Below are 14,230 nucleotides of genomic sequence, written 5' to 3'. Positions count from 1 at the left end.
TGTTTTAATTCAGATTGCATTCCCAGCATTTTTAGAAAAGAGTGAATCAAACCCCACCGACAAAATTTTCTACAAAGTTTATTAAAAAGGTCACCTTTGTTTGCTAAACTTACCTAAAACATAAACACTTCTTGAATTAATGAGATGCTATTTTAGGCTGTTATGAGAGTTTCCTATTCAAGTTTACTAAGCTAGAGACTCATAAGGAGACTCACAAGAGCTTCCTTTACAAGGGATTGCCTTTAGCTGTCTGCATATCCTAAAAGTGTTAACGTTAAAATTGATTCTGGAAGCTGTCAGGAAAAAAACAGCCAATAGCCAAAATGAGGTATATTACTGTAAATTGAGGGGGGAGAGGTTTAAAGCTCTGTCTGGCAAGAGAAGGGTTAAGGACTTTTTTGCTATACCCGTTTCAAATTACAATGAGAAGCCTCTTCTTTCCCAGCAGGGTTGTGCTTACATTAGTCTTTAGATCTCTCTTGAAGAGAGCTGTTATATTTGTGCCTGCTAGAGTTGGAAATAACAGTTCAGGAGCTGAAAAGGGTTGAATGGATTTACAGAAGGTTTTTTTTTGCGAGTAAATTCATGGCAACACATTAATTTGATTAGTACATGCTTTAGAATTACTTTACACTCAAGCGATTCAAAAGATGTTAGAATTATCACCAGGCTGCTGGACAAATATGTGTTACACCACCAAGGTACAGATCAAGACAAATCTGTGACTCAGGATTTTATCTTGGGAAGAGCGCAAGGTGTACGAAGAACTCAGAATAACAAGGGAAGATAACTCTGGGAACTACAATGTGTCAGAAGAACAGCTCTTGCTAATACAGCTCCCCACCAAAGACCCGGTTATCTAAGGTTTATATAGGAATGCCTAGGTCAGCTGACAAAATACTGGTCTTCTGCTCCATAAATGCAGAAAAAACGATAACAACAGTGGAAAATTGGAAGTCTGAATTTCAGCTTTCTTAGAAATAACTGCAACCTGACACATTCCATAATATTTAAACAGGGTGGGGGGAGAGAAGTCACCAAAGATGTTACGTTTAGAGATGACATTGACATGAAGAATAGGTAAATTTTGTTTTTCAGCCACTGGGAAAGCAGACCTCATAGGAACTCAGAACAAGTAGGAGAAAAGCTTTTTTTAAATTTTTTTTTCCTTGTTCTTTTTCTTTTCAAAGATGAACCTAACTGTGCTCAAAGCTTTCGTGGGCTTGCTCTGGAATTGCTGGGTTCTGGTGGGTCACGCACAGGGAGGTTTAGGAGACAATCATGTCCATTCGAGTTTTATTTACAGGAGGCTGCGGAACCATGAGAGAAGGGAGATTCAGAGAGAGATTCTCTCTATCCTGGGTTTACCTCACAGACCCAGACCATTTTCACCAGGAAAGCAGGCTTCTTCTGCACCCCTCTTCATGCTGGACCTGTATAATGCGATGACAAATGAAGAGGATACTGAGGAGCTGGAGTATTCACTAAAGGGATCAATGGCAGGGGAGAGCAGAGGGATACGGAAAGGATACCCTGCCTCTCCAAATGGATATTCGCGGAGAATACAATTATCTCGCATGACCCCCCTGACCACACAGAATCCTCCCTTAGCCAGCCTGCACGACACCAACTTTCTGAATGATGCTGACATGGTCATGAGCTTTGTCAATTTAGGTATGTGGAAAAGTTTTTTGTTTCTGCTCTCTTTGACAAACTGTTAGCCTGGTTTTGCGAGGGGAAAACCTCTTGGCTGGACCGTAACCTGTTCTGAAACGGCAGGATTGGGCCCGGGCTGCTGTGCCACTGGTAAAAGAAAAGTCGGACTGATGGTAAAGTAGCTACGTTGTAGGTGGCCATGGAAAAAGATTTTTCTCACTGTTTATATAAAGTCAGTTTCTATAACTCCCCTCTGCTGGCTTCTGTTTTCTTTCTTTCGTTGATGCAATGAAAATTCTAGCCTTAGGCCAACTAACTCCTTTCTTTTTTTTAAATCTCAAAAAATCAAACACTTATGCCTATCGCTCGGTTATTTTTCTCCCTGTTTTGCTTAAAGCTCAGACATGAACAAACATCAGTTGTTAATACTTTAAAGCCTAGAATGTTATGAAAAGAGAAAAGTTAAGCCATAAAAAAAAAAAAAAAAAGATTTAAAAAAGATTTCTTAGGTTGTTTAGGGTTTTTATTTTTCTGTTGGTAAGAGTCAGAGTTTTATTATCTTTTCAGCTGGATGGCTGGATTTTAAATAATCTGTTGCTGTTTCTTTGTTTTTCCTATTTAATAACCACAGACTGTGTTTTATTATACTGCCATGGTGCTCAGAATCTGCAGTGGTTCTTATTTTCTATGTCATAAATAAATTAAATAACAAGTAGAGTATTAAACACCAGAAACATGCAAGCAAAGAATGCTTTTGAAAATTATATCAATTCAGACACAAAACCTGATAAAACTAAATTATATTGGCTTCTGAGTATAATAAACATGCTTACCTTGTGGTTGAAAAAGCAGTTACGGATTTCTTTAACAGAAGGCAACATAAATATCATTAAGAAAGCTGCAAATAATTCATGAAATGTATTTACTATTTTTATGAATATTTTAAATGCTGCAGGACTCATAAAGCTAGCTAAAAAAACCACAAACCCTTCTCATTTGATCTGAATAGCAAGAGATTTAATTGAAAACTTGAAGTTTCTCAATAAGCTGGTACAAAATCTGATGAACTCTTGCTTTCCAGGATAATACTTTCTGTGGAAACTTTTAAAATGGCACATGTTCCAAAATACCTTTAAATTATCACACACATTCTCTACCTTTTATGTCAACCAGGTTGTTAATACTTGCTGCAGGATTAAAACTGTTTCCAAACACTAAAATCCTCAACAACTCGAATTTCTAGGAAAGTGACACCCTAGAGTTTAGTTGTCGTACTAATAAAATTACTTTTCATTAATTATTTGACAGATCAGGAGGTGTTCAATTCTGAGATCACTTTCCTTAAGGGTAACACAGGTCCACAACTCTAAATAAATATATTTGCTTGTTGCTCTTGCTCCTGAAATAGCAGACTAGAAAAAAATGAACTCTCTTTTTTGAAAATGTGTTCCTCAACCTTAAGAAAGAGTTACATATTAGTCATGTATTACTTTTAAGTTATCATTGAATGCCTCAATTTACCCAGAGTATCTGGAGTCAGCTGAATTTATAATGGCAATATTATAAAGGAAAATAGGAAATCCTCTGATGTCCAAAGCATTAGTCAAGGCCCTGATCCTGCAAAAATTTTCCTTGTGTGTCCTGAGAAATACCCTCAGTAACTATGTCGCAGACCATTTCATCAATGGCCCTGAGGACTATTTACATGGGACCTAGCCTCTGATTTCACGAAATGTTTTTGATTTCAAGAGGACTTCTTGCAGTGCATGAGCAGAAGTCTTTGAAGGCTCTATATACCTATATACCCTAGCCTGATCCTGCTGCGCTTCCCCAGACAAAAACCCTCTCTGGAAGAACGCAAGTTTCCACTGAGTGTCTTACCTTGACTGGGAAGTTTCTAATACTTGTCTCAATTTGTTGGGGAGCCAGTGGTGCCTTAAGAAAGTAACTTTGGGAAGCTGAAGTGTATCCTACATGTCTAAACTGTGAGAACTGGGGGGTGAGATGTTTTATTTGTCTAGTGATTATGATTAATAGTCACCATTAACTTACAAAAAAAAATTGTGTAAATACCAGGTTTTGTTTGGCCTCTGTAAAATTAAAATGTGTCTCAGCTTTAAGTGAGTCTAAATCCTAATTCACTTTAAATGCCCTCCCATACATGTTGGATATTGTGGTTTATCACACATTCCACTGTGTAACATGCGTAAGAAATATTGATGACCAATATAGATTAGCTTCAACATTTTTATTAAACAATCCTATGTTTCAGCATAATTAACATAAAAATGAAATAAATCATGGAAACAGGTAACCATTTTATATGATTTATGCAGTATAAGATTGTGACAGATGAGGGCAAGCTCGTTTAATGTACAATGGGGAAAAATACGCAGTGATAAGTGAATGCTAACACTGTACCTTAAAATCAATAAATGCTGATGCAGCACAGTAATAACTCAACTGGGTTTAGATGTGAAGCCTCAGTCAACTTGCATCAAATTAATCTGCTCTGGAAATAGTATTCACGATGTTCATACTTGCACACCATTAATTACATAAGGTGTAATTATAAAGCTTTATTAATCATCATGATATTTTAAATTGAAAGTTTTGTATATCGTTGTAGCCTGTTATAATAATTTAAGACGTATATATTAAAACAAGAAATATGTAGCTGAGATGCTGGATAGGAATTATTAAGCTTAAGATTGAAAAGGCTGAATAAGATTAAAAAGCAAAAAAAGTAGACAAGGACAAATAATTTTATATTGAAGAATAAAAATTGAAACTTAGGTGCTAATTTTGCCAAAAATCAACCTGTCGGAGTTGCAAATACCTCACTTTCAAAAACAAATTTTAAAAAATAATCATCAAGGGAACTGCAATTACAATTCTGTCAAGCAACCAGGGAGAAAGACAAGACTGCATTTACTTTTCCTGAAGCTGAAATTGTAAACACCTGCTCTTTATCCTGAAATTTATACCAGAATTTCCATCTCTTTCTTTCTTGAAAGATATGACAAGACAGAGACTACGTCTTCTCCTGTATTTTGTATAAGGCTCTGTGCGTTGGCAGCTCTCCATAAATATTGATGAGTGTAACAGAAGAGTTAACTGGGGTTGGTCCAACAGTCAAAGAATAAATCCTCCACTAAATACACTGGGGTTTTCAAAGATCTGATTATATCACCTACAAGTTCAGGACTTTGTTTTCCTTACTGGGTGTTTTTTTATCCTGTTGTTATATTTTATTAATGTTGTTGCAGACCCCTGACTGTTTAGAGTTCTGGCATCTTCTTTTTGGCCAGTCTCCCAAAATGACATATATAGGATACCCCGCTCCACAGAGAACAGACAAATAATACTCATGTAGTCCTACTCGCTTTTCTGCTCACTCAAAATGTAGTTAGGGAAGGGCTTTGTTAAGATAAATGTTAATGTTCCCACTCTTCACCTCTCACCAAAAGAGGGGGATTGAATAAAAAAACTATGTACATGACTGAAGCTTGGAGAAACAGCAGCATTTCTATAAACTACATTTAAACATTTCAGGGACTGAATTTTCCATTAGCATCAAAGTGATCATGAAATCCAACGTACTTATATGTTCCTTCTCATGCAATTCGCAGAGCCTGTATTTTCATTTGTTTACAACACATCTGTAGATTTTTCTCTAAACAGATTGTAACATTTGCTAAGCAACTCTGTTTTCTTTCTCCATATTTTCCTGTGAATTGATATGAACTTTCTATAAGATAGAGGATAAATATGTACAGGTTTTGTGGTTTCTGTTGTTTTATTTCTTAACATATAAAATTAATTAAAAAAACTCAGATATGAAGATCTCTATAGAATTTGTGACCCTGAACTACACATGCTAATTTAAAGAAAGGTAGAATATTATGGAGATTTTTAAAGTAACCAATAAACCCCAGAAGGACAACTTTTCTTTTTCACACACAATGTGATTCTGCAATCTTAATTATAGTAATCCTCAAACCACACGTGCTCTGATCAGTTCTTAAATCAGACGCTGAAATCGAAGGAAATTTCTGTTTGACACACAGACGACTGTTCATATTTCTCCAGCTGCTCTACCCTGAGTTTATACACTGTCTTGAAGATTATGTTCTTCTTTAAAACCTGAATCAGTAAGCAAATACAGTAATTCATAAGATTTAGAGCCGATTGTGTTCATTGGAGAATGCTAACACGGCAGAGAACAACTTTTATACAACAACTTTGAGAAACCCACAGTACATCAATGCACACCGAATACCTGTACCAATACATTTTCGTTACACATGAAACAGAAAGGATTCCTAACTGCAATAAGACCTTGAGCGTATAGAGTAGCTAGTTTCTTAAATTAAACTAATTAATTTTCTACAACCTTCCATTCATGGCTAACATATCATCAGCGAGGGATATGGAATGCTAAGCTATAAAATGCTAGAAGCTGTGGAAGGGGAGCTGGGTTTGAAGGATACATGCGAAAAGGCCTCAGGATCATTAACTTCTCTCCTCAAAGCTTAGGAATAAGCACACTTTCTTTCTTTCTTTTCCACTGGATTTCAGATGTTGCTGTCTTATGTGAATTTCCTTGGCTGTGGTACAGTTTTAGTCCGTAAAATGCAGGCTCCTAATGAAAATATTGACACAGCCTTAACTGAAGTGACAGAAATAGTGCTATTATCTTGCCTTGATCAGAGGGATGCTATTACAGAGATAAAACTTGTTAAATATCAAATGGACCCCATGTCTTTAATTGTGGAATCCGATCAATACTGAGGAAAAATGAGAAAACATTTGTGAAGTTTTTTTGAACGTCAACCCAAAGTCAATAAGATGAGATTTTTCACTCTTGTACATAAAATATAAGCAAATTAGATCAAGAAGGTCTCATTTAATCTTCACCCAAAGCAGACCTCACCTGGCATCTTGAAATCCTAGAATTTTTTTTCCCTTAATAAAATTGTTGTCACCCAATTGGTGAGCTGAACTAATTTTTTGTGACCTTGGTAGGCAATCAGGCATTAGGAATAACTACTAATTATGAAATAATTTTCTTTGATCAAATCAAATATTAAGACAGCTTTTTGCAAAATAGATATATTTATTTCTAGAACAAAACGACTTTACCCATGGGATGACATTCCCCAAAAATCCTCACCCAATCCTTACCACTCATCGGGCAGATTTAACCAATTTTTGTGTGATGACAGAGCAGGTTGTTAGGGATGGGTTTTGATTTTGAGCAAGAAATATTCTCCATATTCCTTTTTGGAATTACACTACATTTGTTGTTTTATACTGAAATATTTTATATTTCCTTTGAAATCTCTCATGTTACATGAACCTTATGAACTATATAGCTCTACCTCAAAATAGGTTTGTGTGTGATCCATAAATATCATCTAACAAAATAATGTTTTTATAACTGTCAATTAATTTTTTTGCCAAAGTTAACACTTTAAATCCAAGTAAATTATTGTGTCTAGCCAGCCAAAAAAATGTCAAGCTCTCCATTAACTGGTGTATAAAACTGTCTGACTTTCCTTGCCGACAGATTTGAAAGAAATTGCAGATAACTGAAGAGAAACTGATTTAGCAGATGGTTAGACGTGCATGGTGAAAAGCTATATATATGTATGGATATATATAAATATATATTATTATTAATATTTTTCCCATTGGGAAGAACGGCTGACCCAGTTCCGCTTCTTCTTTAGAAAGTGCTCCTTTCCAGACTAAACACAGACTTTGGGTGGGGTTGTGGGGATTGCATGTATTGTACAGTACATATTTTCCCAGGAAAACACAATCTTGGAGTGACTCTGGCTAGTCATGAAACAGAAAGAGGGAGGCTTGTGGAGATGCCTCTGTGTGGAGGGTATTAGGGAGGAGTCTGCCTGCCATGGAGTGGATGGAGAGCTTCTTGGTTCCCTTCCTAAACCCCGGGCTGTTTGCTTAGATAACAGGACAACTTTGGCACGTATATGATCTCCCACACTTATTGCTCCTGTTATTATTTTCTCTGAATGTTAAATTATGCAAAGAATTTTACCATGACTACCTGCCTTCTTACTGCCTGAGTTATGGAGGTAATTACAACATGGGCTGTTCCTTTTTCTTCTCTTTTTATCCATGGCGGCTCCTTTCAGCTTGCTTTCATAGGCCCACAAACTAATATAGTTTTGCAGCAATAGATTGATTACAGTCTCATCATTCTAGGTGTCGTCTAGTGTTTCCACATAGCTGAGAATGAACAGTTTATGAAGTGCCAATTGCAGCCTCCAGCTAAAGAAAGGCTCCCCAGGGCTTCAGGCGAGCTCTGGCTGCTACCAGACTTTATAATTATTTCCCACACTTTTCCCCATCCTCTCCTACTTGTCCTTTCCCTTGTCTCTAACCCCCACCGCCTAGGCAGGGTCACTGAACTTTAATTTTATGTCAGTGGCATTTGGCTGCAGGAGGGATTAAAGGCCGGGAAGAAGTGAGACTAGGCGACAGCATGGGAGATAGAAAGGGAAGGAATGAGAGCAGGCATGAGAGAAAAATGGCAAAGCACAGGCCAAGCTTTAAAGGGACGACAGCCCTCGTCTCAGTAGGCAACGGCCAATGTGTGGGGCTGGACACAGACTTACTGGGCATGGGAAAGGTTCACAACAGAAGGACAGCCTCTGCAGGATCTGGTATTACTGGGGGAGTTAGTTCTGCTCCTCTGTGCCTCACATGGAGCATGATGTTGTAGCACTGAGAGCATTTCCCATGCAAAAGTGGAGGGAAGTCCATCATGGTGGGGAGAAGTTGCATACAGACAAAGGGCAAAGGACAGGATAAAGACAGAAAATGTGCAAATGAAAGAGAAAATTAGTCCAGGTATGGGTTTCCTCTGCTAATAAGCCTTGCAGGTGAAGGGAGCAGTTTTCTTCTCAATCCCTCGTGGCAGAGCAACTACCTCAACCTCCCCAGGCACTTGGCTCCCTGGGCAAAACTTTTTATCCTTGCAAAATAAAATGCAGATCCCCCCACCATTCACTATGTGTGTGCAGGGAGTACACAGACAGGCTACTAACATTTGCAGCCATAAATAATGTAGAAGCTAGCTTTTAAAAACCGCAGGTTAAAGGATGAGGGCTGCCATGACGCACACAGAGAGGTTGAGATCAGAGGAGCAGCTAAAAGGGGTCAGGAGAAACAATGAATCCCCTTGTTCTGAGTCATATTTATGAGTGCTCCATTGCACCTAAAGTTCATATTTTATTAGCTAGGCCATGGGGTTTCCCCATTTGCTCATCTCTTAAAATAACACCCCTGGTTAAAATTTCCTATAAAACACAGAAATGCTACAGCAGGCAGAACTTGTCAAGCCTGACAACTACATTATTTAAGTTTGAGGGTGGGGTACACCAAGCAGGAGCTGGTTTGTGTTTTGTACTGAATTATGAATTTGTTTCTATACAAAAAATGACTGTGAAGCAAGTAGAAAAGGAGAGGTCTTACAGCTCAGCTCTCCACTGAGAAACTTCCTGCTATTATTGAGAGATGCTCCAAAAGGTAAAACTAAATGTTTAGTTCCCAACTCTTTTTGAGCAACACTTCAATGTCATGTATGGTTCCTTGCCAGAATGTGCCTTTACTTTTTTTCTCCACTGTAATTTGGGGCAAATTGAGACAACGATTATTAATGAGTCAGCGCCTAGAAAACAGCTCAGGACAGCTAGCGCTGGTACCTGATATATATCCATAGCTGACAACCAGTGGCTCTGCAGAAGCAAAACTCTGCCTAATTGTCTTTTTGGAGGAGAATCAGGAGGAGATAGGAATTTGAATAGCTGAAATTTCTGTTAAGTTTATCTTTATCTGGTTTAGTACTATTACCCATTCAGACCCCATGAGAACATAGGGGTCTTTTCCAACCTCCATGATTCTGTGATTCTATCCCTTTGTAGACTGTGTCTGTCAAATGAAATTATTGTTTTTCTCATTCTCATGTACTTGGCTGTAGTCAAATTAATGAAGCTAAATTCATATTATCTTTAAAAGCTGTACCAATAATCCAGACAAATTATTATTAATTAATAACAATTTGCCTAGGCATATCCATTGAAAACATCCCTTTTTTACAAGTGAGGCTGAAATATAGGCAGGGTATTCAGCTATAAGGTACTGCAAAATAATTTCAAGAAAATACTGTGCTGGACTTTTAAGGTGTGGGTGGCATCACTTTTGGAGGTAAAGGTGTTAAATTCTGTCCTGACAATTCCAGACTACAGAAAAGGAAAGAGCAGGGGCACTGAATGATTTGTGAGTGATTTTGGAGCAGTGGGCAGATGGCACCTGATGGTACCTGGTGCCTGGAGCCATGGGATTCTAGTGGTATAGTCTGCAAAAACATTAGCTGAGAAACCAAAAAAGTGGGTGAACAGTAGTGTGGATGATAAAGCCATGGGAGCAAGAGAAAGCTCAGCGTGCAACCCCATGACAGCTGTAGTCTTTGTGGTGATTTATGATGACTGAGATCCAGCAGGAACATAGCTTTGGGAAGGCTGTTCCCAAGGTTACCTCCGCTGGGGTATCTGTCAATAACTACAAGTCATAACATGTTAGTGATCCCAAAGGTTAATCTGCTACTCCTAACCAGGTTGCCTTGCTGCCTCATACATGAAATGTGTACAAACATTTTGCAGTGAGTCTGTCCCAACCCCAGCCTAGCTTTAACCTGAAAGTCAGAGAGTGAAATCTATGAGCATCTGAATAGGAAAAACCTGAAGAGCTTCAGACAGAGAACAAAACCAACAGGCCTCTGTTTTCCAATCCATAAAATTACTATGGGCAAATACTTTTGTGTTCATTTTCATTTCTGTGCACTCTCATTCTTTGACCTGGAATAGCTTTCTTCTTATGAAGCCTCTCTTACTCTGGCTGTGAGTTCTGTAAAATACCTCGCTCCTAAGAGCCTCACAACACCTTGCGTTTCCTCATGGTGATCTCAAGCGTTATTTTAGAAAGGGCTATAAAAAGCCCTTCTATCAGGGCAACAAGTCTATTTATTGTTCTTGAAACAGACAGTTTTACAGAAAAATGAAAAAGAAAAAGAAACACTGGAATTAAAGCACCAAAACTGAGATTCGAGATCTGGTGCAATGGAGAGAGGATGTGTGGCTAGTTTAACTCTTGTTCTCAGAATATATATTTGTGCCTCCCTGAGCATGTGTGCATGCGTATCAGTCTGTGTGCATGGCTCTGTGTATGTAATATAGAAAGCATGTAAATCTCTTCAGTTTTAGTCATAGGGATTTTTTCCCCCTTAAATCATAATATTCTTTCCCATCGATACTATGTGGCTTTAGCAGCCCTGACCTTTCAAGCTGCCTGTTTGGGCCAGTGTTTATCAGATGACCGTTTGACCTCCTTGTTAATTGTACTTAATTACATCCTGTTGTAACATTTTGAAATAAGGAGGAGAGTTTATGGATCTGCTCCAAAGAGCTGAAGCCTAAAACGGCAGCAGAATTCACTGGTATGAGGTGCTGTATAATCTTGTAGTTTGGTCACTAAGAGCTGTGCCTTGTACAGTTCATTGCAAAATTGGATTCTTAAACTACTCCTTTTCCATTTAAGACCTTTGGTACTTCTGAGAATAAAATAATACAATTTTCTTTGTTCTGAGAAGGGCTTCTCCTCTCTGATTCTCAGCTTGGAGCTTTCTCCACAGAGATCAAGGAAGGAGTGAGAGGCCTATCATGAGTACTGCAAGAGCTGAAGTTCACTTATGATGATATAAAAGAGACAAGCCTCTGTTGCCACAAGTAATCTCTCTGTAGTTTTCCGAAACTTTAGAGTTCCTTATGCTTCCCTAGGATTGCAAGTTCCCATGAGCTTTTTGACACTTGTATAATACTTGCTTTGAGATTTTCTGTGCATTGATGATTTATGGGCACATCTAAAGTTTCTTTAAAGAGCAGCAATTACCCTCTGTTGTTGCAGAAAAACAAAAATGAAAACAAATCAACATCCAGAAACAAATGCAGTTCTTGAAAATGGGCACTCTAAAGGCTCAGAAAACAACTTCAAACACTTCTTATTTTATAATGCTTTTCATATAGCTGATGGCTTTTGAAACACATGGGGTTGACCATACTGCTTCTTTTCTCACTGAAGATGATATATATATATACACATATATATAAGCTTCCTCTACTGTTGTTGTTCCATAGCTCACTTTCTGCGAACTTGATTTATAATGTTATAGTAAGCTTTATTGCTTAAAATGAATTAACATAAAAAGGAATAGAAGCTATGAAACAATTAATACCAAGCGAAAATATAGTCCCAAGCCTTTAAGGATCACAAGGCAAAAGGCACCTTCAATTCTATTTTATGAAAAGACTGATAATTAGACTTATTGAAGAATGAAGTGTCATGAAGCATTAATTGTCTGTGGCAGTAAACTACACATAATTATGGCATTATTGGAAATAGTTTATCATCCAGCATTAGTCACATTCTAGATAAAAAAGACATGTTACTTAGTGTTGTGCTGTGAGACTCTCGGCTGACATAGTACTGCCCATGATTATCACCAACTGTACTGCTGTAAAAGCTAAAAGTCTGTACTAAGCCTTTCAGGTAGCAAAGGTTAAACCTACAGCTCAACTACACACAATTGCATTTACAGTTACATGTTTTTTGCATGTTGATTTAAGTTACAAGCTTATGTGCTTAAAAATAAAATAGAATTTGCTGAATATCATAGTGAGGTATTCAAAAGATCATAATGTTTAAATTCTCTGGTGTTAGGCAATAATAAGAATAACTGAAATAATACTATTAAATAGGATGACTTCCAGGGATGGCTGCTTTTTTTTTCAGAATTTTGAGAGGTATGTGTAATGTGAAACAATATAGTATCATTTATCAAAGTAGTTTAAAATGAGGCATTATTTCAGAATAAAGTTCTTTCTTTGATTCCTTGGTGTGCTCCTTTATTAATGTCATCTTATAGCTATCGACTATGGGTCTTCAAAAAGTAATTTTTTTAATCACTTCGTAAACTATTGAATTAATAATCATGTTTACTGAGGCTGTATATCATGATTAGATCACACCTACAAGGAGATGAAATTTTATATACATATAATTTCTTAATTTAAGTAAATACATTTAAAATAATATTTTATAAAATGTTTTTGCTTGTATATTTTATATATATATACACGGTAAAGGAAAAATCCAGAGACAGTTTATGCTGTGGAGTGAATACCAAGTCAATAGAATTCATGTGGCAACTCACTGGGTCGAACGGAGGGAGTAATACCATTAAGATTAACAATATATTGCCCCTCTTTGGTTTCCCAGAAATTGTGTTTTGCTTCCTCCATATTGTACGTATTCGTTAGAAGTGGAAAATACAAAGGATGTGCTTACTAGCATATGTGTGTATACAGGAGAGACTAATGCAAAAGGGGTTAATCACAGGCCTCAAATCAATGAAACAGGCACGTGCATGAACTGAAAACTTAGCTCCATGTGTACAGCCCCCGAATAAATTATGACCTGTTCATCCTGCTTTTACATTACCATCTGCTGCTGTACAGGAATGAAGCTTCTTTTATTAACATTATGTCACCTTGGGCCAATGAGATTTACCATGGACTCCATTAAACCTTGCTGCTTCATCTTGTCCGCAGGTAGGGAGTGTGCTTTCATCAAAATGGGAATGAAAGCAAGCACCCAAAAGAAGAGATTGTGATGCTTGAAGTTTTGGGCATGGGCAACAGATGGTTCTAAATTACTTGAAAAGGAAAACCTGGCCCCTCACCAAAGATGGGGGCAGTAGTCACTTCTAGCCTTAGTAGAAACAAAGGTTTAGCACAAACATCTGCAAAGGCAAAAGCTGATCAGATGCTGTAAAATGCATACCAAATATTCTTAATAGTATTGCACCAAAAAGATTGCATTTGAAATAAAGGCACTATGTTTGTGGTCAGGGTCCTACTCCCTGTTCATTCTTACCCTGTGCCCAGAAAGGCACCCAAATTTTGTCTGAGACACATCAGCTCAACTATTAGGAGAGAAGCCAGTATTATAACATATAATATAAGCTTCAGGAGATCATCTTTGTGTTCTTCCAGAGATATGTTACACCTATAGATACCTACAATCAGCCTGGGTATTTTGTTTCTAAGTAACTTGGCGAGGAATATGAGAAATGCAGTCCCACATGGGATAACAGTGAAAACACAGGAATGATACAAGCATGTTCATGGTCCTGGGCAACCAGCTCCAGGTGGCCCTGCCTGAGCCTGGGGGCTGGAGCAGCTGACCTCCTGAGGCCCCTTCCAACCTCAGCCGTTATGTGACACTGTTATAGAGTGGTTACAGAGGAGGAGGATCTTACTCCTGTCTTAGGCATTGACATCAATCATTCCTACTTTTTTTTTGGTGTGGAGTGGTGATCTTAATCAGACAATTGTTGGATGAACAGCTCTGTGTGCTCAAAGTGCATGCTTTTTCTTTCTATTTTGGAAATTATTTTCTTGCTTTTTTTTGAGACCCCTGGTCT

The 14,230-nt window shown here is 37.7% G+C and overlaps 1 protein-coding gene across 3 annotated transcripts in view; it reads left to right on the top strand.

Moving 5' to 3' along the window:
• The first annotated feature begins 308 nt into the window (after positions 1-308).
• Positions 309-14,230, top strand: part of BMP5 (bone morphogenetic protein 5) — a 61,943-nt gene continuing 48,021 nt past the window's right edge. The window contains exons 1-2 of one of the 3 annotated variants that reach the window (XM_075087002.1): positions 309-328; positions 1,307-1,674. In XM_075087002.1, coding sequence (XP_074943103.1) covers positions 324-328; positions 1,307-1,674 — 373 coding nt within the window. In that variant the 5' untranslated portion in view covers positions 309-323. Of the gene's footprint in view, positions 329-504; positions 1,675-14,230 lie in introns of those variants that run through there. The other 2 variants (XM_075087003.1, XM_075087001.1) reach the window with 2 other exon arrangements.

The sequence above is a fragment of the Phalacrocorax aristotelis genome, chromosome 3 (genome assembly GCF_949628215.1).
Source record: "Phalacrocorax aristotelis chromosome 3, bGulAri2.1, whole genome shotgun sequence".
In the NCBI taxonomy this organism is placed as follows: Eukaryota; Metazoa; Chordata; class Aves; order Suliformes; family Phalacrocoracidae; genus Phalacrocorax; species Phalacrocorax aristotelis.
This window is presented reverse-complemented; position numbering and strand designations above follow the sequence as displayed.